The 25,559-nt window shown below is 42.7% G+C and overlaps 1 protein-coding gene across 1 annotated transcript in view; it reads left to right on the top strand.

Annotated features, from left to right (window-relative positions):
• Positions 1-25,559, top strand: part of LOC106897635 (netrin receptor UNC5D-like) — a 113,853-nt gene that overhangs the window by 59,262 nt on the left and 29,032 nt on the right. Inside the window, exons 2-4 of the mRNA XM_014958399.1 lie at positions 6,305-6,523; positions 13,152-13,295; positions 15,629-15,732. Of these exons, the coding sequence (XP_014813885.1) occupies positions 6,305-6,523; positions 13,152-13,295; positions 15,629-15,732 (467 nt within the window). The remainder of the gene's footprint in view (positions 1-6,304; positions 6,524-13,151; positions 13,296-15,628; positions 15,733-25,559) is intronic.

A 25,559-nucleotide genomic window follows, 5' to 3' on the forward strand; every position in this document is an offset into this window, starting at 1 on the left:
AGTCTCTAACCTTTCACAGCTTCATGGACATAAAGTGACGTGGGTAAGGACCGCTAAAGTGAACAGACAAACAGGCACTTGAAGCGTGTATATTATCCTTCACAGTTGTCTTGATTTTTAATCCTATTAAGACAACTTAGTTCCATGATGATGTATTGACTTTCACTCTCCCGCTAATCAGCTGGAAACAATGTCATCCAAAACCTTGGGAGTAACGGGGGGACAGTGTGCGGAGCTCAGCGCGGGTCACCGAGTCCTGGGACGCTCCTTTGGGTCCTGGTTTCATGGCTTGCTCTTCCTCACACAGCCCATTTTCAGAGCGACTGCTTGCCCTCCTGTGAAATGGAATTGATAATATGGGCTTTCCAGATTTATTGTCAGACTTCCTCGATGCATGCAAAAGAAGAGTAATGATCAAAGAAGCCAAAGTGCATTTCAAAGCAAAGTAAATGAAAAAAAAAAAACAACCCAGGTGTATAACTAATAGTTTCAAGGAGAAGGATCCAGCTTAATATCTAGTCCTGTGCACACAGAAGAAGAAATGAGATTCTTTAAAATTCAGATAAGCAGAGTTAGTTTGCAGCTAAAGATTCTGAGCACACTGCTTTTGTGTGATAATATTTTAGATTTATTTCCACAACTTATTGCACATTCATTTTTTGGAGTTTTCATTGCAGAAAATTGCCAGGAGGAATGGATTTTGTCTTCCTCAGCTGGCAGAACAATTTTCCACCTGTCGCCCAAATATTTGATGAGAAGGATTATGGTACAGCTGCTGGAAGTTTATACTTTATATCCATAGGAAGCAAGAGGGTCTGATGAAGCTAATATGCTGATATCAAAAGTTGGCTTGGTGAGATGTATATACAGCTCTTGTGACTTTCAAGATGTGCTGAAAATTCAGGAGACCCTGTCTGTGAAGGTGGAAATACAGAAATGGTGATGGTTTATTGTAGGTTTTTAAGCCATCCCTGGTTTCCCACCAGTGCTCCCCTTTGCTGACAGGAACACCCGTCCTTGGAAGGACCCGGGTTATTCCCGGGGGGTGTGGGGCTGCACAGCCAGACCCTTAAAGTACCCCCCCGTCCCAGCCCTCTCAGTTGGCAGATTTCATCGGAGTGGAGGGATCCATCCACAGCAGCTCTTCCCCCAGCTTCTCCACAAGGTGGCATCCTGTGAGATGTCCGATTTTAAGAGACTTATCAAAAATATAAGTGGCAACTCCCTTAGGTGTGTAACTTAAAAGCAGGAGAAATGCTCCCTCCTTGTAAGGCAGATGGGACTAGCCAGTAGAAAAAAAAGCCATATTACTGGGTTGCAAAGGCATTTAAAATTCTGTCTCCTTTGTAGAATGCTCTGAAACTCTTCAGGATCTTTGTGTGCTCTTAGTCTTACTCCTGGTATAAAAACATCATCAAAAAGAGGGGTTTTCCTCACAAGCCTTTTTGGTAGGTACTTAACACCTAAGCCATGAGGCTGCGGGGTTGAGTCCATTCTGGAAATTGAGTAGGAATAATTTAGCTGCAATATGATTTTATCAGCTCAGAATCTTCACTGAGATATTAGCCAGTTTTTTTCAATAAAGCAAGGTTGATCATGGAAGATGATTCTGGGTTTGAACTTCTTTGATTTTTAGGTTATCTTATTTGTGTTTCACAACCGTGAAGACGAACAGTCAGAATGCACAAACACAAAACCAGAGAGAGCCAGTACAAATATACATTATTTTGATGTCTGCTACTTCCAAAGGTATTTTTTATTCAAAAGCAAGTTCACCTGCTTGGCATTTCTCTGGTTGTCTCTGCCTTGGTGTCACAGTAAACCCAGAATACTCTGTGTGTATCTTGGGTATAACTGGTAATTATTGTTGTGTTTGGTTCATTAAGCATTATTCCGTAGTGGAGCCCTGGTGGGCAGTGTCACGTTGCGGTGGGGAGTTTCCTTGACTGCATTTGCTTTTATGCTGAAACATCAGGCTGAGAGATTGTCTGAATTTGGAGGTTTTCCTCCGGAAGGTGTCCCTGGGTGTCAGCACCCACCCGTTCTGCTGCCCCCGGGGCACATTTGGAGGGAGTAGGTGCAGCTGTTTCTCCAGAAATCACGTCCATTTCCAGTGCTTTGTGCTGGTTCCTGCAGAGGAAATTGGTGTAAATGTGGCTGTGTGTTAGCACTGACGTTTGGGTGTTAATGTTGTATCATCTCTACAGACTCGCACTGACATTGTTCTGGTTTGTTTTCGTGTCAGAAAGTAATTTCGGTTCAAACATCAGTGACATCTTTATGTTTTTCCACTTTGATATTTTATTATTATCTTATACTCATGGGATATTGTCTTGGCAACCTAATTATGATTTCAGGCCCTACTGAAATGAAAAGTGAACAAACATCTCAGGGGAGAAAGAAAAATGACCCTAAATGTACATATTTATGATCCACGTACGTGCTTCTGCTCCAATTACCTGTTCCATATGCCTGAAGGTGTTTCAGCCACTTTATAACCTTTGGTTGGGCACAGAAGTCACATTAAGAAGGGCTCTGAATTCTGCATCTCTCATGTGAAGTTTCCTTCTCACACTGTCCAGTTCCTTGTAACATGGGTCGTCTCCCAAAATCGAGTAGCCTTAATTCATTGTGACACGAATGTAAACAAACACAGCTACGCCTAATCGGGTCATACTGCCAGTAAAACACAAAGCCAAAGATTCCCCCAAATCAATAATTGATTGAATTAAATCCAGATATCCAGATTTTATTAATCCATCAAACCTTATATGGAAATCTTACAGGCATTGTGAGAAAAATTGTAATGAGAAAAGGTTTATGCGCACGGTACTTCTCTTCAGAATCTGTAGTATATCAAGGATAGCTTTTCCTAATCCCCAATCCAGCGAATTAAATATTTAGTGCTTTCCCTTTACTTCTTAGGAAGCTTTTCTTGAATATGCTGAGAAGTCTGTATCTTTGGAGGGGCCCAGCAGTTTGGTAGTAGGTCTCCATTTGTGTGCAGTTCTGTGTCAGGTCACACAGATAAAATGACTTTTATTGAAACAGGCACGTAATGTACACAACAACTGGAGTGCCAGCACAGCAGCAGTCATAGTGCATGGATAATATACATAGAGATCTGTGCGTTGCCACAGGTGCTGGAGGGGAACACAGTCCTAGTCATTAATAAAAGGAGATCTGGCATTGCCTATACCGTAGCCGGAAGAAACCATCTGCATCATCGATGGATACAGATGGGGCTGGCGAGTGGAGATGGCTGTGCAGTAGGTGCTCTATGGCAGGCACACTAATTAAGCAGTTCTGAATCATTTACCAGGAGTGCTGAATAAGTAGTAATTGGATTCTCCTTCAATGTATAGAGTTTAAAGAAAAATTATGCAGTGAAACTCATCAGCATGCGTGTTTTATTACTGACCATTCTCACTGTTCCTGTATTGTCAATCTTTGCTAAATACCATGTCCCTGTAGGCTTTAGTAAATCCGTGTACTAGAGGAAATAACAAAGGCATTAAAGGATTTCATGTGGGCAACAAAATCTCCTATTTCCATCAATATCTGAGTGACTTCCAAAAAACCCACATTGTTGCATATGGGACAGGGTCATCCTATTAAAAGAACATTTAAAAAAGTCTAGAATTCCTGATTTTTCACTGTTTTAAAAATCTCATTTTGACATCTAAATTATATCCTAATCACTTTTGGAATATTGAAGGACTGATGTCCACTGCTGTCAAGATTTTCTAATGTGATCTGAAAACTAACAGCAGTATTGTTATTTCATAGAAGAATTTAGTGTTTGTTCCTAACATTTCTCCCCCCCCTCCCCCCTTTCTTTTTTGTTTCTATTATTGTCATAAAAAGATATAAAGTCCCTATTGGACTCATGTGCAGAACGTAAAGCACAAAGCATGTCCTGAAAGGTAATTTTCCAGGAATGAAAAATACAAGAATTGTGTTTGATAGTTTGGGCTTCTGTCATCGCTGTTGCATTAAACCAGCCCTTTCTCTGTAACTATGAATGGCCTGAATCTTGAAAACTGAGAGTTATAAATTAAAAAAAAAAAAACCTTAATAATTTGAAATAAAAGCCCTTAAAAAGTTCCAGGATGAATTTGAATACAAGATGGGGTACAAAAGGTGGTGCACAAAGAAAGATCCGTCTCACCCGGGGCAGGGTAAGGAGATGCCCACCTCTACCAGCCGTGGGATCTTGGGCTCAGCGCAGTCAATTCCTGCCAGATGCTGATTTCATCTGGGTTATAAAGCGTCCTACAACAGTGAATTCAAGCAATTACACTTGCAGAGCATGCAGAACCACAGCAATATCTGTCTGTGAGTCTCTCAGGGACAGGATCTAGAAAAGCATTTCTTCTTTTGGGTAGGTTTTTTTCAGTTTGATTTTTCAAGGGCACTTAATGTAGTGGTAATTACATTTAGGTGCAAAGATGCTCCTTGGTTTACCTCTTTCTGTTCAATATTTTCTTTAGGAACAAGCCGCTTCCCCAGCCCCAACCCCCTCTGCTGGTGCCAGCATGAAATATTTCGTGCTTTGCTCAGTTTGTCTGGGAGAGAGGAGCTGGGCAGAAGCACAGCAATCCCAGCAGAGTGGAGAATCTGCTGGTTCCAGGTGCTCATCAGCAACACTTAACAAGAATGTAAAGCCACATCGTTAAATCTGGATGGCACTTGCGAGGAGAATTGTGCCTTTAATATCAGTGGGGCTGGGATTTCATCCTCTGTGTCTTGTCACAAATAGCAAATTTAGTGGAATAACAATGGGTCATTCGAAGTTCTCTTGGTGAGTGATCCCTATAAAATTGTCTGCTGTTCTTCCTCAACACGGGCCTGTTGCTGCCTTGTGAAGCCCTGGGAGCACGGGATTCCCAGCCCTCTCCAAAATCTTATAATGACATTTTTGTTATTTCCTATAAAGCATGGATTTAATAAAGCCTGCAGGGACACGGTATTACTGAAGATTGACAAGGTGGAAATTGGCATAAATGTTCAGTAGTAAAATGCTAAAAATCATGATAATATTTTATAAAGCACACGGCAAATGTAGTTTAAAATATTGAGCTCATTTGAAAATCTAACGATCTCACAGCACATACACAGTGTGTATTTGCACACACAGATATGCTGAGTGCTAAGAGAGAGATACCTATTTTTAATAGAAATAAAGACAAAGTACATTCTCATTATTTCATAATCTACTAGACCTGTAAAGGACTTACTTTCATCAAATTGCATATTTATTGCCTTCAGCTATTCCTCTTTCTCTGATACTGTATTCCCTTCATCTGCATATAGACCGTGTCCTCTGTCATCCTTTGGCGATGCCGGTTGTATTCAGTACTTTCTCATCCGCCTTCATCAATTGGTCCCTTCTGACTTATTTTTGTTGCTGTTCTCTGAATTTCTCACAAAACAGAAAAACTACTGAAATAAATCCCTATGTTGCTAAAAATCAATGGGGGTTTCCTGGTTTTGACAGCAGCAACTAGGGGTTGACTCAATTAGAAGAGTTGTAGGAAAGGAAAAGCTCGTATTCCGGGGCTTCTGTGTCCATGTCTGAGGACAGGAATTCGGAAAATAAGACACCTCAGCTTATACATTGCTGAAAGAGTGCCCTTGGACCCGAGAAAGCTCACAATCTTGCAGTTTCTGGCCCTACAGAAACCACTTTTCCACTTCTATATCGCCTTAAAGGGGCTGCGGTACACGGGAACAGTGTAAAAGCATATTGAAAATTTCCTCTAAGTGGGTATGAAATCACAGTTTGCTTATTCCGCTGTTGGAGTGCTACAGTAATGCTGTTCATATCAATATATTTCTCTGTGGTTAACACTCTGATCCCTGTTAAATCTGCAGCAACTGTCTCAAGGAAATTAAATTCAGTGAAAGAAAGGAAGATTTTGTGGTTAAGGCACTGGGCTCTCGCTCGAGAATAAGGTTTAGTTTCTACTTCTTCCACAGACTTTGTGTGACCTCAGGTGACTCATTTAATCTGTCTGTGCCTCAGTTCCCCACCTTTAAAACCAGCAATAGTGGTGATGCACTTTTTTGATGATTCTGATGCTTCTGTCAGTTTTCTTGGCAGTTCTTACACTAGAATAATTTGATATTTTTGTGTGTGTGTGATTCAAAGTCCTTGCAAAGCACAATCCTGACAGCTATTGAGTTCTAGGGGGGGTTTTAGTTTTTAATAAATCCAAAAAGGTATTTAATCAATTGAACGAGATGAATCAAAGGGTGCAACAACATGAAAACTGTGTATTTTCCTTTCCTTCCCTTTCAGGAAATGATAACAGTGAAGCCCTTCCAGAGTCTATCCCATCTGCTCCTGGAACACTGCCTCATTTTATGGAGGAACCAGATGATGCCTACATTATAAAAAGCAACCCCATTGTCTTACGCTGTAAAGCTATGCCAGCTATGCAGATTTTCTTCAAGTGCAATGGTGAATGGGTCCATCAAAATGAGCACGTGTCTGAGGAAAGCATGGATGAGACGACAGGTAAGGGCTAACGTCCCCCGCGGGAGGTGTCTGAACACAGCCTCTGTCACCAACGTACAAATAGAGCAAGGGGCAGGAGATGATGGTCAGAGATGCACGAACAGGAGGGTGGTGGGACTTGGTGGGTAGTTGGAGGCTTGCTCTGAGCAGACTTTGGGACTTTGGGACTTGGTGGGGAGTTGGAGGCTTGCTCTGAGCTGACTTTGGGACTTGGTGGGTAGTTGGAGGCTTGCTCCGAGCTGGTTTGGTGGCTTGGTGTGTCCCTACAGCCAGCTCCCGGCTGCTCCTGGGGGACAGGGGGGACACAGCTTCCTGAGATGCAAAAGGGAAACAGCAGAGGGAAGAGGGTAAGGCCAGGACAGAGCTGACAGGCAGAGAAGGGAATACAGACCCCGGCAGAAGAGGCAGAGCATGAGTGGGGAAAACAACGGAATTTAAATGCCCACAGATGTAGGAGGCATTTCACAGAGACGGTGACACACCAGAGATGCACCACCAGCATTTTCAAGTGGAGACATGGGGCATGGTCAGACTGGCCACGGACAGTGAGTTTGCTGAAAGAAAATAACAGTTCTGGAGTATTTCAGTGGTGTAATTTGTAATGGGAACTAGAAACAGGGAAATACATGCTTCTCTGGAACTCCTGCCAGGATGAACCCTGAAAAACCACCAGTTTGTGATGGTTGAAATTTACCTTCACTCCAAGGAGAAACAGGTATTCGATAGGGAATAAAGCTAAGTGGGAGAAATCCATTGTGTAAGAGCGTGTGTCTAGAAGAAGAGAATGAGAAGGGAGAAAGTTGAAAATGATCAACAGATTTTATCCTGCTCCCAGCACACCCTGTATCTTTTCTCATTTAGAAGCATCTTGATAAGTATTGCAAACCAATTTAATGCTGCACCGTCTTGTAATTTCACAATTCTGTTTTGTTATTGCTTTTCTACTCTTTTTAAATTCCAAGATTGCTAGGCAACTCCATGTCTTGGAAATAGCAGTGTATGCATAACATCCTCTCTATCAATACAAGAAATTCCTTTTTTAGAGGAAAAAATGCCATTTAAAAAGAAGTTCCATCTCCAAAAGTGGTGTTTGGCATTCTTTTTAAGCGACACATTCTGAAGAAATTTCATACTAACGGCTTCTTGTAAATGCTAATCTGGATGAATTTTAATTTTTACAGTTACCTTTTCAAAAATAATTTAATAGGCATAACCTTTACTTCTGAAGGCATTGCTGAATCAATATAGAAGAAGTGTCGTCCCTAAATGTTTTTCTTCCATATGGTTAATGAAAATCTGTCTTGTGAATACTGCAATTATGTTTTCTAAGCCTTGGATTAATAACAGAATGAAAAAAGATGAAGTAACATTAGGTGTTTTTTTTTAAATAACACCAGTAACGTTGAGGTTTGAGCCATGGAGGCATCGTTTCAGCAAATGGGGTCTGGAATATAAATGTTGCAGGTTTGAATTTAGCCCAGGGATGGAGCTAACCCTACAAGTGGTGTTCTCTGAACATCACTGTGGTCCAGACAGTGCCGTGGGTCTGCGTGTTCCAGAAATTACTGTAATGGTCCGTAGGACACAAGGCTGCAGGCGAGGGCTGTGTGCAGTGTAACGGGGGAGGATGTGGGTATTCTCTCACTATCCGTAAATTATTTTTGAGCTCTTCCTTGGCCTTCAGTAAACAGCAGACTATTGGGTTTTTTAGAATTAATGTGCATCCTGGCAGTGCCCTCATTTCTGGAGTCAAATCTGGGACATAAACGTGCCTGGGCTCCAGCTGGGAAAAGCAGCTCTGGGGCTGATGCCAAGGACGGTGCCTCTGGTTACAGGGGGTGATTCTGGGGCACTGCCTTCAAACGGGTCTGACCTTCTCCAGCCTTCCTCTATTTGTTATGTGATTAAAATTCTGAGAGGATCTATAGAAAAGTGGTGAAAAATAGCAACAGGAAACCCAAATAAGAGGGAAATGTAAAGCTGAACACAAGAAATGTATCACAGCATCTCTCTAAGTTGCTGCCAGGCAGCCCTCAGCCAGGCACACACCAGGAGCACTTGGCAGTGGCACTGGAAGGCACAGTGTTCTGATGGCTTTTACCTACAGCACTGGGTTGTGTGTGTGTGGGGACAGGAGGGACAGCTGGTGGTGGCAATGGGTGTATTTCTCATTGTGATGAACACGGAATCCGGTTTCGCAAGGTTTTGGTTTTATAGGACAGAAATAAAGATCTTAGAGTACCAGAGGAGTCGCTGTTAATTTGCAGAGGAGGAGCAGCAGGAGAGGGAGGGTTCCTGTAGTTGTGTTTGGTTTGTGGGTACCTGCCACACGAGGTGCTGCCTGAGGATGGGGGGGTCCTGCTGGGCTTGAAGGGTTTGCACCAAGGTCTTTCCTGTTGTGGCTTTGGTGCTGTTTGTGGGCAGGGCAGGTGAGAACACCCGTGCTGCAGTCACCATGAATATGGGGTCCCAGCTCTGCGCTGCCACAGTCACTTGGTCACTTGGTTAGTTGATCAACTGAAAGCTATTTCAGCTTCTTCCATGAATATGGGGTCCCAGCTCTGCACTGCCACAGTCACTTGGTCAGTTGATCAACTGAAAGCTATTTCAGCTTCTCCTGCCTTATTTCCTCCATTGCAGAAAAGAGGGTAATCCATCGTCTGCCTTTTCTCTCTATTCCATAAACATGGCAGAAGAGGAACCTTGCTCTCTCTGTGTACTCTGCCTCATAAAATGAGAGCCTGAACTAGTAGATATTACTGGGATAAAAACATAATAATTGGTGTTTGATTAATTTCCTTCTGCTTTATTTTTCTCGCCTGAACCTTGCAGCATGCACCTCAGAATTAGTTTACAAATATTTCAACTTTTGGTTTCACCAGAGGATCAGTCCTGCTAAGAGTAACTAGAGTTTTCTTGTCTGATAAATAAAAGGATTACAGCAATAACTGCTGTCAGTGTTTTTCTCATTTAAACAAATAAAGCTGACAAATGCTGAAGTTCTGTGCAGCTCTGTTATGTTTAGTACATGGAGAGCAATTATTCATCTGCTGCCAGCATTAGTCTATCTGCAGCTAAACCATCCAACAGTGCGGAAAGCTTATTAGCATATCACTACCATAGTCATAATTTTATATTCTGTAAGGCTGTACTGTATAACAAAAGATGATGGTTATAATTTGCACAATAATTTAAAGGGTTGGACTTGCAGCGCTTATTAGAGTTACACAAGTCACAGGTAAAATGTTGCTCTTGTTGATTATGTGCCTGGTTTTATTTGCATGGATTTTTCGATCTGTGTCATTTCCTATGAACAATTTTTCTGGCATTTCTTGAGATGCAGAGGGTAGGCGAGTGTATTTGTTGGTGAAACGTAGTGATGATAAATGAAGAATATATGCCTCTGTTCCCAGTAGGTTTGCTTTCTGTAGTTGTTTCTAAAACAAATGAAAATAGGTCTGCTTTCTCCATAAGCAAAACATAACTATCCCCAAAGAAGAGATGTTCTCCAGAGGTCCCTCCCAACCTCAACGACTCTGTGATTCCACTATTTTGGATGCATTTATTTTGTCTATTGGCAAATGGGGAGACCTTTAAGAGCACCTGAATTCCTACCTGTCCCATTCTCAAAATGCTGAACCACCAGCTTCTCAAAACCATGTGCTGCTTGTTTGCCTGATTCAAACCACATTAAATGTTGCTTCAGAAAATATAGGCTGATCTATAGATTAATTAAATCGTGTGTCAATGAAAGGAAGAGCCGGCATGGAGAATATTCCAGCTTAATGAATCTGAATTTGTAGCTGCCTCTATCCTCTGATGACTGCTCAGAGCCGTGCGGTACCGGGGAGCCTGGAATGGCTTCTGCTGCTCAAAAAAATCATCCTCGTGATGATTTTTTCGTTGGTATCGGTGAGGGTTCTGTTGCTGTCAGCACGGATGCAGCAAGAAGCTGTATGAGGTGCAGTTCTCACCCCCTTGTTTCTATTTGCTGCTTCCAAAAATTCCTGGAGTAGCTCAGGAGCGGGGAGCTGAGAAGGGAGCGAGGCAGAGCCGGGTGGGCGACGGGCAGCGCTGTCAGCGGGGCCATGGCTCGTGGCTGGGGACAGGAGGGTTGTGTCCCCAGAAGATGCTACGTCGAGGTGGTGGTAGGAATGAGCTGGGAGGGGAGGGGACAGCTGGAGACACTGGGGTCTATGGCTCTGTACCTTCCCCACGACAGGCAGTGACCCTGTTTGCAGGCAGCCTGAGCAGGAGGGCAGAGATGAACCCGGGGCTGCTCAGAAGCGTGTGAGGGCTAATGGAGTGCTGCTGAGGGGCTCCTGATGAGACCCTCTCGGAAGGGTCAGCCTTTGTCAAGGACTTAATCCTTTCACAGCCTTGTTGAGGAAGTCCTTAAGTAGATGGGTTGCAGCCTTCTTGGACGTGGCTGCAAATTAGCCGGGCTTTGGAGGCTCTGGAGGCTTGGTGGAGGTGGTTCAGGGGCTGCACACAGCGAGATTTGCCAGAGGAGAGGAAGAGGAGAGTGTGTGGCTGTCACTGTCACACAGCACCGTGGGACACCAGGTCTTCAGCCAGTTAAGACCCGCTGTGTCAGGTCACCAGGACTCCAATGGTCCCTGATGGAACTGACTGTGGCTGTTCCTGTCTTTAACCCCTCTCAGAGTGGGTGTACGGCTCAGAATCCCAGGTTTTGTCACTGGAGGAGCAGCTGGATGTTTAAATTGTGATGGTGCGTTTCCATCCTGCCTCTGCATCAGGGCATCAGCACCAAGAGGGGTGTCGGGCAGAACTGCTGAGCTCCACGCACTCTGTTTACTTCATACTGGCTTGTTTTCACCATGGCAGGAAATAAAGGGATGTTTTGTAAACAGTTTTGTTGAAAACTGCATCAGCGTATTGAAAAAAACCACCAAAATGCAAATAAAAACAACCAGGAGACCTCTGTTTGTTTATTAGAGAGAGAATAAATATTTGAGGGACTAAAATGATCATTGAGATAACTTAGGAAGCTGTCGCAGGTTTGTCCATGGCTTTAGGTATTGTGTATGACAAGCCAAGCAGGTGAAATGAAAAGAAGTAAAAAATCCCCTTTCCCTGTTGCTGGAAGAAGCCACAATTTTGTATTGCTCTGTGGTATTTAAAGCTTGTCTGCCCTGCCCTGCCCCTCTGTGCTCAGCATCCCCAGCGGCCCCATCGCTCCTGTTTACCAAAGGAACGCATTGACTTCCCAGTGCCTTTCAGGAGTGAAATACCCAGCTGTTAATGATGCCTGAGATTAAGTGGAAGCCAATTTTTATGGAGTTCAGGTTTAGAAATTTCTTGCTGCTTTATAAACTTCACAGGCATGAAATATTTTAAGATTGAGTTTTCATTCATTTCCAGTGAAGGGGAAATAAGTATCTTGGGACTGCACAGGAGGAGAAAGAAGAAAGTAGTGGGCATGAATGTTTTCTATTTTCAAATTAATGTTTTTCTGACTAGCTCTTTCAAATGAGTCCTAATGCCTTTTAACCCAGATTTAGATTATATTTCCTCTCCCCGAGCTTGTCGTGCAAAGGTGGTTGCAGATACGGCGAACATCCCAAGGGTATAAAAGGTGTCAGGTTTACAAGGCATCTTGATAATCCTGTATTTACCTTCAAGCTTTGGCTGAAGCAAATGTTTCTGCTCTGAAGGGCAGCGCTGCTGAACTCCACCTCTGCCCAGGGGACTATGGAAATGGTAACGGGCTAAGGAGCAGCAAGGGGCTGTTCCCATCTTTACTCCTGGCTGCCCCTGGTTATTCCCTTAGATCCTTCTCTCAGCTCTTCAGGTATAACTGATTCCTACCTCAGGAAAGAGATGTGCGCTCATTTTCATAGACAACCAAGTGTGTTTGCAGTAGACAACAACAGCATTGCACTGCAGAGGAATTTAGCAAGGTTATGCTTTGGGAAACAGCATAAAATAAGTAAAGTATATAACCACTTTGTGAAAGTTGGTAAAGGCAAGGCTTCAGTTGTGTGATTGTTCACTTGCTTCCCGGAAGAACAGGTTGGTGAAGAGCACCATCCCATTTGTGAGCTGTGAGATCCATTCTCTTCTCTTCCTTTTCTCCTCCTTCCAGCCTGCGATGGCTGGAGCTCAGCTCTCCCTGTGCGGCAGCTGGATGGGGCTGGGGCAGCACGGGGTGGACGGGCTGGGACTCAGTGGGGTGTTCGATTGGTTCCTGTCATACCTGCATAATTCTGGTGTTTGACTCAACTGGGGGCCTACCAGGGTATTTCAGAAAGATTTTCAAGGGCACTGAGATGTTGGATGGGAAGACAATTTTATTCTATATCATGTTATAAAATCCTGGGTAAACATTCTAGGTGAAAAAGGCACAGGAGACGAGGTTTCGGAGGGAGGTGTTCTGTTCTTGCAAAGACCACAGTGGGTGGGTAATTCTTGTAACTCAGTGCATTATGACCTACTCAGCTTTTAGAATTTAATTAGTGGCAATATATTATTGTCAAAGTAATTAAAGCTTTGCCTTGATTAAAAGTGGAATTGTTTAATTAAAAGAGAAGGTTTGGCTAACCTTAGCTTTATGCCCAAGCAAGAGAGCCTGTATCAGCTAATTTTCTGTACCTTTCCCCTTCAGGACTGAAAGTTCGAGAGGTTTTCATCAACGTGACGAGGCAGCAGGTGGAAGATTTCCATGGGCCAGAGGATTACTGGTGCCAGTGCGTCGCGTGGAGCCATCTGGGGACCTCAAAGAGTCGGAAGGCATCGGTCCGCATCGCCTGTGAGTGGAGTGAATTTCTGCTCTTCTAGGTTTTGTAAGGCGTGGAAACAATAGTCTTCTCATAGTGTTAAATATAAATGGATGCTCTTGTAGCACGGTATTTTAAATCTGGTTTTCAATATTGAAGCATATCATTGGTCATCAGGTACGATACGCTGTGGGGAAAATGAGATAAAAGTAGGAAAAATTGAATAATTCCAGTCAGTAGAGGAAAAAATATCTTCCCTCCTTTCTCTGAGGAAATGAGATACAAACATCCTGAGCAGAACTGAAACCGCTGCAGAAATTCTGCCAATTCTGCCAATTCTCTATGGGTGACAGCATACACTGTTTAGAAAAAACACCCCAACTTTAAATGCTGTTTATACAGATATTTATAAGAGCCACTACTGAGGATAACAAAGTCATTCATAAGGTAGGTAGGTAGGTGGTCTTCCACTTCTTTAACTATGGAGTTGATGTGAAATCTAGATCAGGTGGTCATTCAGAGAAGTTAAAGAGTCTTAGGGAGGGTTTCCTTCTTGTGACAAGGTGAAAGTATTGTTCTTGTGCTTCATCCTTTCCCCCGGTCTGTTGTGAACCCTTTTCCTTTTAGTCACCAGTTGAGGTCCTTACAGCCCCACTGCCAGGACATGACAGCAACAAACTGCACAGTTGGGAGAAATGCTTCTTGGAAGATGAGGAGCAGGAGAGAAGGGTTGGGGAGGGTCAGGCAAGAAACTCTGAACAGTAACTTTATCAGGCAGTGTTCTAGCAATTCTTGATAAATCTTTTAACAGGATAACTTAAAATAAACATTTGAGATAAATAGCAGGACAATGTAGCAGCTTCTTGATTTTATAAATGACAGCTTTTTTTTGTTGGCTGATTTAGTTTGAATGTGTAAATATGTGTAAATTCAATTTTTTATTTTACGGCATTAACTGTCATAACATTGAATGAGCTAATAATTCCCCTGTATTGCTAAGCTGCAAAGGACTATTATTCTGAATTGAATTTTTATTGACTTTTCTCCGCGCTGTGATTTCCCAACCCCATAATATGGCAATATGAGTAAAAATCAGAATGAGCAGAAGCAGGTGGAGCTGTGTGTTGGGACTTTTAAACCCATCACTGTGGTACCAGTTCTGCAAACCACATCCCCAGCTGCCATCCGTAACGGCAGATATTATATTAACCGACGGGCTCTCCAGAGAGGGCTCTTCTTTTCTGCTTTATGGAATGTGCTGAGGGCAGCTGAACATTCAGCCTGAGAACTGTGCTCCTGAACTGGCCATTTGCTGTCCTACTTTTACCTGAAGCCATGGGATTTTATGAAAAGAACAGCAATTCTTGAGGGCAGAGATGCTGGGACTTGTTAGCAATTGGGACAGAAAGAATGAAGAGCTGCCACCAGATGTCTCTGAACCCCCCCATGAGTCTCCAGGGCTCGACCTGTGTCACCCTGAGTGTGGTGACATGGATTTCTGCTCAGGGAATACCCTGCAGAGCACCAGAGATGAGAACGAGTTGGTCCAATTTGTGACAGCACACAGAACACATAACTCTCACAGCCCCTCTCATTGGGATGTCTGCTGGGATAGTGTCAGCTTTTTTTTTTTTTCCTTTCTTTCCTTTTTCCTTTTTTTTTAACACTTAAAGCCTAGAGATTCTGAATTGTGAGTCAAGTCCAAGCACTACAGCACTCTATATTTCTCTGAAAAAGCAGGTAAGTATTTCTTTATGGTAGTGTGGAATGCGGGGAAAGTGAAAAGATGGATCTTACTCCCTTTTTCATCCTAATAAAGGCATTTGTAGGCACAACTGCAGCCCAGCTGTTAATGAAAGACTTTTGAAATAGGGTACTGGAAAAGATACTGGTTATCTGTGTGAAAAAACAATCAACATTAATGAAGAATCATAAAAAGGAGAATACATACACTGCGTGCATCTTTCTCTGGTGACTGGCTGGCTAAAATAAGTCTTACTGTATTTTATAAAATATATTAAAGCGTAACTGATTCAGAGCCTCTGCTGTTTAAGGGGGTGTATTTCATGAGGTGTAAGCAATGGAGAAAATTAAATCAGTAAATCCACACTGTGGAATTTGAGACACTGATAGAAGAAAATGAGTACGTCTAATGGACACATCCTAACTCTCAAACCACATGCAGTAAGTAACATTCCTCCCATTTCTTTTTTTTTTTCCATTTTCTTTTCCTTTCACAGCAAAAAAACCTTTACACATTCACGGGTGTATCTGGGACAGATCAATATTTCGCAGCCTACATAATGGTGTTTGGGGAGGGATGACTTTGAGGAGGTATAATGAATTATTGCCTTCAACTCTGCAGATTTACGGAAGAACTTTGAGCAAGACCCCCAAGGGAAGGAGGTTCCCATCGAGGGGATGATCGTTCTGCACTGCCGGCCGCCCGAGGGGGTCCCTGCAGCCGAGGTGAGGCTTCGCGTGGTGTCACTGCTGGGGTGGGGGACCACTGTCCTGTCCCAGATAAATCAGCTGTCTTGGTGGTACAAACTTCCACTTCTTCCACTTCCGTCCTAAGTGGTACTAACTTCCACTTAGGACAAGGGGTAATGGCTTCAAGTTACGCCAGGGGTAGTTCAGGTTAGATATTAGGAAACATTTCTTTACTGAAAGGGTTGTCAGGCATTGGAATGGGCTGCCCAGGGAGGTGGTGGAGTCACCATCCCTGGAGGTATTTAAGAAACGTGTAGACATGGTTCTTCAGGGCATGCTCTGGTGCCCAACATTATTGGTTTGTCGTGGGCTGCTGAGTGGGTGGGTGATGGTTTTTTGGTTTGGTTGTTGTTGTGTGTTTAGGTGGTGGGTGGGGTGGTGTTGTTTTGTTTTGTTTGTTTGTTGTTTTTTTTTTTGTGGTTGGACTCGATGATCTCTGAGGTCCCTTCCAACCACCACGCCTCGGTGGTACAGACTTCCACTTCTCTTATTCCTTTCACCCTGCTCCCCTCATGCCACGAAACTAGACAGACTTTCTGGTAAAACAGGTGAATATCTATTAATAAAATGCCCCAAAACAAGTGCAGAGTTATAGAAAAAGGCTGGAAACAAGCAGTTGCAAAGTGAAATGGAGTGTGATGTGGCCACTACTTGACTGGAAAATGCCTTTCTTGGCTGGGGAAGTGTGTCTGACATGCCACGAAACTAGACAGACTTTCTGGTAAAACAGGTGAATATCTATTAATAAAATGCCCCAAAACAAGTGCAGAGTTATAGAAAAAGGCTGGAAACAAGCAGTTGCAAAGTGAAATGGAGTGTGATGTGGCCACTACTTGACTGGAAAATGCCTTTCTTGGCTGGGGAAGTGTGTCTGACCTGCAGCCCTGGGGGCACGTGTCAGCCTTGGGAGCCAGGGGCCCAGTTTTCATGGAGGAACTCTGCCTTTTCCAGTGCCTTCAAATTCTTATTAATAAAATGCCCAAAATCGAGTGCAGAGTTAATAGGGAAAAGGGTGGAAACAAGCAGTTGCAAAGTGAAATGAAGTGTGATGTGGCCACTACTTGACTGGAAGATGCCTTTCTTGGCTGGGGAAGTGTGTCTGACCTGCAGCCCTGGGGGCACGTGTCAGCCTTGGGAGCCAGGGGCCCAGTTTTCATGGAGGAACTCTGCCTTTTCCAGTGCCTTCAAATTCTGGTCGTCTGCCTCCTCCTTTCCCCATTCTCTGTCCCAGCTCTGCTGCTCTGGGTCTCTCTCTCCAAGGTGTAAGTGCTATCAAAGGCTTCCCAGTTGTAGCCAAAGCTGTTTCCTGGATTCAGCTCTCTTTCACCCACCACTCACAGCTTTGTGCCCTTCAAATATTCCCTGTGTCAAATCCCCAGTGTGTTCACTGAAGGAACACTCTTTAACGTGGAAGGACCCCAGACCCTTCCCTAGAGGATTATAGAACCTTTTCCTACATTGACTCTTTTCTTAGTCTCAAGACTATGTGACCAGGTATGTCACTTTGGTTTTGTTAGTAATTCTGAAAATACAGCATTTAAACATGAGCAGAAGGTTTTCAAGTGAAAAACTATATCAAATCTATGTGAGACCAAAAGAAACAAATGACGATAGGTACATTTATACCCTTCGAGTATGGTTTGCTGAACTGCTTGTGTACGTTTGACTGTTTTCCAGTTCCTGTATAGTTAAATAGCCAAAAATTCTATCTTCGTTGGAATTCAGCCATTTAGGAAAAAATGGTGATTCTCTGTTAATGCTACTTGAATTTTGCTGAGAATTTTAGAATTATTTGAACTACACTGCTTTACACTCAACAATTATATAGAATATCTATCTTTTATGAAAGTTAGGAATTATATCCAATGAAAAACTGGCATTTTAATTGCTTTCTACAGATAAAAATGGTATTGAGTTCTCAGTAAACCCTGATTTACTAATGTTGATTGTAAAATTGTTATTGCTGCTAATAAAGCCTGTAAATCTTAACAGGTCATATTTGCTTTGGATGATAAAATTTCATATAAAGGCACAGGATGCAAGGGTAATTCTGTGCTCATCAAGGTAAACAGTCTCCTGGAAATAATTCAGTGTCTTTAGAAACTGGGTACCGGATTCAGAGAAGTGATGGCTCTGGTTTGTGGCAGTGAGCTTGAGGTTGTAAACTCTTTTGGTATTTTCAAGTTAAAGGTGACCTGATCTGTTACACATGCGGATGAGAAATAACTGGGGTAGTCATTAAGTCCTGCTTAATAATTGTCCTGTGGGTACTGATAAGTGTAGAAGGTTCAAAACCCTGTGCTGGCAACGAACCTATGGTTCTGATCCAGGAATTTATTTCATTAGAGTTTGGATGAAGCCCTGGATGAAAACATAAGGCTTGAAATAACTACAGACAAAGAAACTCGTCTTCTGTTTTATTAGATGCAAAATAGATGCTAATTGTGGCATTGTTAGTTTTTGGTTGGTTGGTTTTTTCTAATCCATACTCTGCGTGGACCTGGAAATGCAAACTGAAAACAAAATGGGTAGGAGACTCCAGCCCTGTTCACGTTACCATGCCAATGGCTGTCTGGATCCCTTGGGAAGATTTTGATTATTCCATCAAGTGCAGGAGTTCAGGAACATTATTTTCCCAAAGAGCAGCCATTTTCTGGGCTTGCCATAGTCACACGTTAATGTAGCGATTTATTTCTGACAATGGCTGTGAGTGACTGAGCCAGTCAAACCCCTCATCAGCCAGTGCAGCTCAATAAGAGGCAGACACTTTACAACTGGAATGAAATTTAAGTTCACCTCAATTATTTATGTGAGCCTGCCCCATTATCAAGAATATAAATCTTCATCTCTGGAATTGTTTTTCTGCAGCTTAGGGGTGCTGAAGATTTCTTAAATCTAAGGATAGAAGCCTTAAAAGTAAATGTTCTTGATCTACACCATAGCTTAATCTGAAAAATCCTCTCATTAGTCCTGTAAGAGGTGGAAAGCAGGGATATTTTTTGGTGCTGGCTGACATCATAATTTCCTCAGAACTACCAGGAGGAAGAGCCTTTCTTTCCCACTATTCCTTTCCGTGTGTCTAGTCACTCCTCAGGTGTTTTCACTGAAGTGATTTTAGCCATTGCTAATGTTTCCTTAAACCTGGGTGAGTGGGTCTGAGCAGTGTTGGTGGGCAGAGGTACCTGGTACAAACACATCAGCATTTCCCAGGCGTGTTTCTGCCACCACGTGCTGTCGGTGGCAGCCCCTCACTGTGCTTCTGTGCAGGAAGAAGTACCTCTCAGTACTAAACATTTTTATTTATTTATTTCGGTTTGGGGTGGGACAGCGGAGTCCCACCAAGACCAAACCTCACAGAGAGGTTCTTTAGAGAGAGTTCCTCTAGGGCAGGTTTAGTTTTGTTGGGAGAAATGTCTGATTCTACCATCTGCTCCAGAGTGAGTAAGGCTACGTGTTTCCTCACCAGAAGCCATGAAAATACACAAACTAAGTTTGCTTATATGCAGAAATTTCCACACACAGTAGGTATAAAAGGAGTTTGGAGAATATGGATTGACGGTTTGGATCCATAGTTTAAATGTATGTAAACTTTATATCTGAAGTGTAAATGGCTTAAAACTTGGCTTGGGTAAATTAATTTACAAATAATGGAAGCTCTTGTGACATTGTCGGTGCTCTGCTCATACAGTTCAGTTTTAATAAATAGTCTTTAAGCTGAATGACACATTAGTGAAAGCAAACAATCGAGGAGGATTACAACTGAGGAAGGGCAGGATTCTCATTGCGCTTTAATGTGATACAGGCGTGGATCAGGAGCACCAAATCCTGCTGAGGCCAGCACCGATCTTACTGCTGCACTGAAATGCTCTGTACTGTCTTGATTCATTTAGCAGCAAATTTCAGTTGCTTGTGTCAGCTCAGTCTTCAGTAAAAGATGTGTAGAGGAGCATCTCTCTCTATCTCAATCTTTCCAAGAATTTGATTACAGTCTTCATGGAAGCCAAAGTCCATCTCTTGTGTGTGAAATACTATGGAATGTGCCTGATTTTGCTACTAATAAAACCTCATGGGGCAACAGCCATTAAGAAAACTGAGTAACTGGGGTGTTCCCTGCCTCTGGATGTGGTGATACCAAACACCATCCCTGGGAGCACCACGGCTGAACGCGCTGCCCGTCGCTTTGCACCAGGTCCAGCTCAGGCACTTTCCACCACTCGAGAGCCCACCCTGCGTTTCTCTAACCTTCCTTAGCAGGTTGGTGCTTGCTGAGGGTTTGGGTGCGTTGCCACAGCAGTACGGGAGGGAGAAAACCCAAATCCCAACACCAGGCAGACTGGAAAAAGGTTTTAAATCCTCTCTGTGTGCATTCACATGGCAAGCAAACCAGAGCTGGTGAGCAGCTGTGCTTGCAGGCATCAGCACCCAACCCAAATAAATTCCGTTTTTATGAGTTAAACATCAAAATAAAAAAGAAAATCCAGCATTTAAGTAGAGCATCTGATAATCCCCTGCTGTGGCAAATGTTGATTTAAATATAACAGAGTCTCTGCTGGCACAGGCTTGATGGGACCAGAGCCATTTCTTTCACTATTGATGCAGAGTTGGCCTAAGGAAGAGACAGTTCTGGCTCTCAGTCCCCACAACAGATTCTCCCCATAGAAATGTTTATTAATTGTGTGCAATAGAGGCCTCATTCAGCTTGGAGTGTGCTCATGAGGCAGTTGTATAGTACAGGAATCCACTAAACTCTCTGCTGGATCCTTCTCTGCTGGTCACTTCTGCTGGGCTCCCAGGGGGTGCCTCGGGCTCCATCTCTGGCCCCAATTCTTGTATTGTTTCTTCTGTGGTGCACAGTGCTGTGTTTCCTGTACACATGTTTTGTGCTTGTTTATCGTTGTTGTGTAAGTTTATTTTATTGCTTTGCATTATTCCTAAGAAGACGCAGCAGTTATTCATGGTGCTCTCCTTTGTCTCACACCAAGAAGGTACTGCACTGAGTTTAGATGACTTTAGAGCACATCCTTAACCTCTAGCCTTGCAGAAAATATACTCTGCGTTCAGCTTTAGTCGGGCTCCCAAGTCCTGTGCGTGGCTTACACGTGGCTGGAGTTCAGCCTGGGAGATGTGCAATGAAGACTGGCTGGAGCAAATCAGGTACAGCTTCACTCATTTTAAAAAAGTGGACGTGTTGCATAGTGCCTGTGCAGTTCAGGGGCCTCTCCGTTTCCTTCCCCACCCCAGCTTCTCAAATTCTCAGGTGTTTTCATTCATCCCAATCCTGGAAAAAGGTTTATCAAGAGGCAGCCCTGCAGCCCGTCTTGGGATCACGCAGGGGGCGTCATGCTGGAGCCAGAGCTTCAGTCTCTGGTTGTCAAGAAGTGGTATAGATTGATTTTGCTTTCTGTTCGTGTAATTCTGATGGTTTTTAGGCAGTGCTCCATTTTATAGAATACAACATATAATAGGACTTCAGGGTGTGGGAGGGAAGACATCAAAAAATCCTCCTTTTTGCTGCATTTGACAAGCTTGCTGTCTTTGTGTATATGCTGAGTATTAGCATTTTCCAGTCTCTCCTTCATTTTGTGTAATACTTTCTCCTCCTTCCTCCTGCATTTAAATAATTCTTCTCTAAGCATTTGCTCTTTGAGGTTCTATTTCTTCTGTTCACCTCCAGCCCAGAGCTGGCTTCCCTGGGGCCCCAGTGGGTGTAAATCAGCATTTCTGTGGGTCAGATTGCTGGGCTGGGAGACTGAAGTGGGATTTTGCATGTGGTGCCGTGTGATGATCAGAGTTTTTAGGTGCTGCCGCGTCACGGCAGACTCTGTCCCCCTTTGCCTGTGGGAGTTAAACACATCTGGGTCCCCAGGGCAGCCAGGCTGGGTCCCCCCCAGCTTCTCACACATCTCAGCTTTAAATCGATACACAAAGCGCAGAGCGATGGAGATGCAAGCTGTGAGTTTCTAAATGGGTATTAAGCCCTCATCCTTGAGAAATATACGTTGTACTGCTATTTTCTATGTATTACAGTCCTGCCATTAACGTGATATAGTGCTGTTCATACCTATTACCTTGACTATATAAAGCAACTTTGGTAAGATTTCATATCCATAATGCTGGCAGGTTGGTAACCCTAATCATACCTTAGTGTTTCCCTGTACTCTTGCCAAAGGATATTTTTCTTTCTATTAATTTTAAGAACATACTGAGCACTGGAGCCGCTGCCTGTCACTGACATGGTCATTTACTTTCGAAGTGAAACAATGAAGAATGTGGACAACTTGATTCTGTCATTTTGTGCAGCTCTGGACCAGCTCAGGTGTGCCGTCTGGAATCGATAGGACTAATAGATCCTGGTGGTTTGCGACAGTGTCAGCAAACAGAATAAATTATAACATCCTTTCCAGTTCACGGGTGGTAATTCCTTCTCTCTGTCTGGTTCTTGATAGTCACGATACTGCACTCCTTGACTGTTGTCAGACCAATCTGAACTGTAACCTGGGAGACACTGGGTCAACATCTGTTTAATTAAGTTTAGGATGATCTCTGTTCTGTATGTTCTACCTTATTGGTTCTTCAGAGAGTAAAATAGTAATTCTTTTTGGTGTAGGAGCAAAAAAAGTGCTTGCTTTTGTAGCTAGTAATCCTTTCAGACGGGTGGGGTGATGTGTTGGAGGCAGATCAGTACTAATAATCTTCCACCAGTGACAAAAGGGGTTGGAATTTCTCAAGCTGTCATAGGTTGTTCCCATTTAATTCGGTGGACTTGATAATCAGGGTTTGAAATGTGTCTTTAATTTGGAGAGTGAGCTTCCCTGTTCTATACTGAAGTTCACCATCAGAAGGCGTTTTTGGCATCTTCCTGAGGCTGGGGTTTAATGTGAACTTAGGATGTCTTGAATATGAAGAAGGGTGTGAAACTGATCCCCCTGCAAAAGGGAGCCCCTTCTGAGACGGGCACTGAAATGCAGGAATTTAATAAATTCTGTCATTGTTGGTAGTTGCTGTGGATCTATCCTGTTTGTTAGAAATGCCAGTCCCTTTGTAGTGAAGTGCCGTATAAACCATGATATTAGAGATAAGTGGTTATAAATCTTAGGCTTTCGAATAAATAAAGCCAAACCAAATCTTTAGCTCTACAAGGCTCTGCTTATCTTTCCCAGCACAAGCTGCAGTGCTCGGTGCCAGACCCGCCGGTTTGTGCGGAATTACTATTAGCTCGGGGGAGCCACCTTCCAACTAGAAATGCTGATGGGTGACAGTGTTGGAGTCCATTGTGATGCATGAGGTGCAAATCTGAGCAGAAGTTGGCCTTTAAATTTATTCTAAATCCATTTTATTATAAATAAATACTCTCTGAGACTAAATCTCTGAATAGCTCATATTTGAGCATTAGTAGCGACTCGTAGCTCTGTCTACATCCACGGTCTGATTTAGTGGTGGGGTTTTTGTAATAAAAGGGCAGCTGTTGTACTAAACTTGTGTGTAACTTGTGTACTTGAATGTAAACTTGTGTCGAGTGCTCTGCAGAGGTTTGTGGAATACTCGAAAATATCTTTATCATTTAATATATGCATATATTTAAGTTTTAAATGTGCTGTATCCAGTGCTACTGTTTCAAATGTTTAACACGGATTCTGACATTTTAATGGACTGCTGTAGATGTTGCAGTGAATATCTGCATGAGTTCCAATGGTTTATTTACCGCTACAGCTTTTAATGGAAATGTGAAATCATTTCTCTTCTGGGCAGTACGTGTCCCATTGCAAACACATCAACAAAATGTGAAACCCACATAAAATTCAAAAGCTGCGAGCGTTCCAAAAGCAGTGAGAGTCATTGCTGCCTATTTTACATAGGCTGGGGTATTTATGGGACTTGTACACATACAGTAAAATGTAATATGGCAGGATAATGGTATTGTAGTAAAACACTATGGCAAAAAAGGCTGGTGAATTATAGTCTTCAATGAATCTTGTTTCTAGTTATAGAAAACAGAGTATGATTACTAAATGCAAACAGCATGCATTTTATACAGTTAGTTATAGATCTTTGCTCTTGTGTCTGGAATATCAATATTTGCTTTACTTTTAAGGTACATTAGTTACAAACACAATAAATGTGTTTCATTTTTCACCGAAGACATTTCACTTTCAAGACTGAGCTCGGGTATGTGCAATATGTCTCAATGATTATTTATCTACACGTAAGCTCTTCTGTAGACTGGCTTTGCTTTTAAGCAACCACTGCAGCCAACATTCACATTTTTAAAATCATAAAGTTATGGGAAGCTGTAAGAAATTTAAATTGTCACTTAGACATGACAAAATTAGATGACATTGCATTTGGAACAGTTAAATAAATTCCTTTTGCTTTGTGAAGGAATTATGCAAATTTTTAACTCTTGCTGTTGGCAATGAGAGGTGGGTTTCACCATTTCTGAACCCCTGGAAAGCAGTTGGGTGGCGACACAAATGCCCTTAACACTCTGGGGTCTCTGAGGTGCCTTTACATCTTCAGCTGCTGCTGCAGCGTTACTCCAACCTGGCCATGAGGACTAATGGTTCTGGAAAAAAAAAAATTATTCATATTACAAATCCAGGTTTAATGGTAATTGCTAGCGTCTCTAAACAGATACATTCACCTTGAAATAGTCTGTGCTATATTCCACGGTTAGCAGGCCAGGCTTCTAAGTTATAAAGGTATTAAAATGATTAATAAGTTCTTCTGAGGTGCTGCACTTACAGTAGGTGACAGCTGACAAATACAAGATCTTAAAATCCTGGTTGAATTGGTCTGTCTTTGGGGAGTGGATGCTCCATTACCTGCAGCACCACTTTGGACTGAGGACCGATACTTCATTTACCTGGGGAAAATAGGTGTTTCTTCCAGGTGTGTACATCATTACTGCTTTTGTTCTGTTGTTACTCCTCCAGGAATCCAAAGAAATTACAATGTTTTTATTAGACACTACCCAATACTACACATATGGTGAAAAATGCCACAGATTAAAGCAGCAGTTACTGGGCTAATGAAACCGAGTGGCTGCGTGTGTGGGCAAAGCAGTTTTGAACCCACTTACAACATAAAATTGTACTGAAGAGTCCTTACAGATTTTAGAAGTACCAAATTACCTTCCCTTTAATCTCCATTTATCAGTTCTCAACATACCCTACCCAATGAAACAGAGCAACCTCTAAATGTTGATTCTATCCGTGCGGCTGCTTACTCATAATTGGTCATTTAATTATTCTAGTAATTTCTTCTCCAATTTTATTTGCTCTGCATTTTAAAATTCCGCCATTTCTCTCCATTGCACACAAACACACAGAGACACAAATGTGCCCTGTTCAGTTCAGATTTTCAGCTGCTTTAAGGGTAACTTCATCATTTTCATTTCTCATACTTTATACTGTTGTTATGGATAATACACGACGTGCTGGTCTGGACTGATTTTGTAGGGCCTCTTTATTCTAGAAAACATCTGCTCAATTAAAGCCTTTTTGTTTAAGCCTGTGACTGCTTCCTGGAAGCACGGACGACACAACAGCAGAGTGAAGGTTTAGTTTATTTTATATGCTCTTTCATCTTTGGTCAGATCTCGTATTCATTCCTCGCCCTTCATCACCTGCCTTCTTTGAGAGAAATGTCTGCTCCGGTATTATCTTTCTGTCTTTTTTCCTAAAGTACTTCATCTTCAATGCCCTGGACGTGTTTTTTGCTCAGACTCGATCCCGGATGAGGTATTAGAGCAGCAGTTGTAATACACAGAGTCGGAGCCCGGAGTGATGCTCTGCAGAGCTTCA

Source organism: Calidris pugnax, unplaced genomic scaffold (assembly GCF_001431845.1).
Source record: "Calidris pugnax isolate Ruff unplaced genomic scaffold, ASM143184v1 scaffold280, whole genome shotgun sequence".
Taxonomy (NCBI): Eukaryota; Metazoa; Chordata; class Aves; order Charadriiformes; family Scolopacidae; genus Calidris; species Calidris pugnax.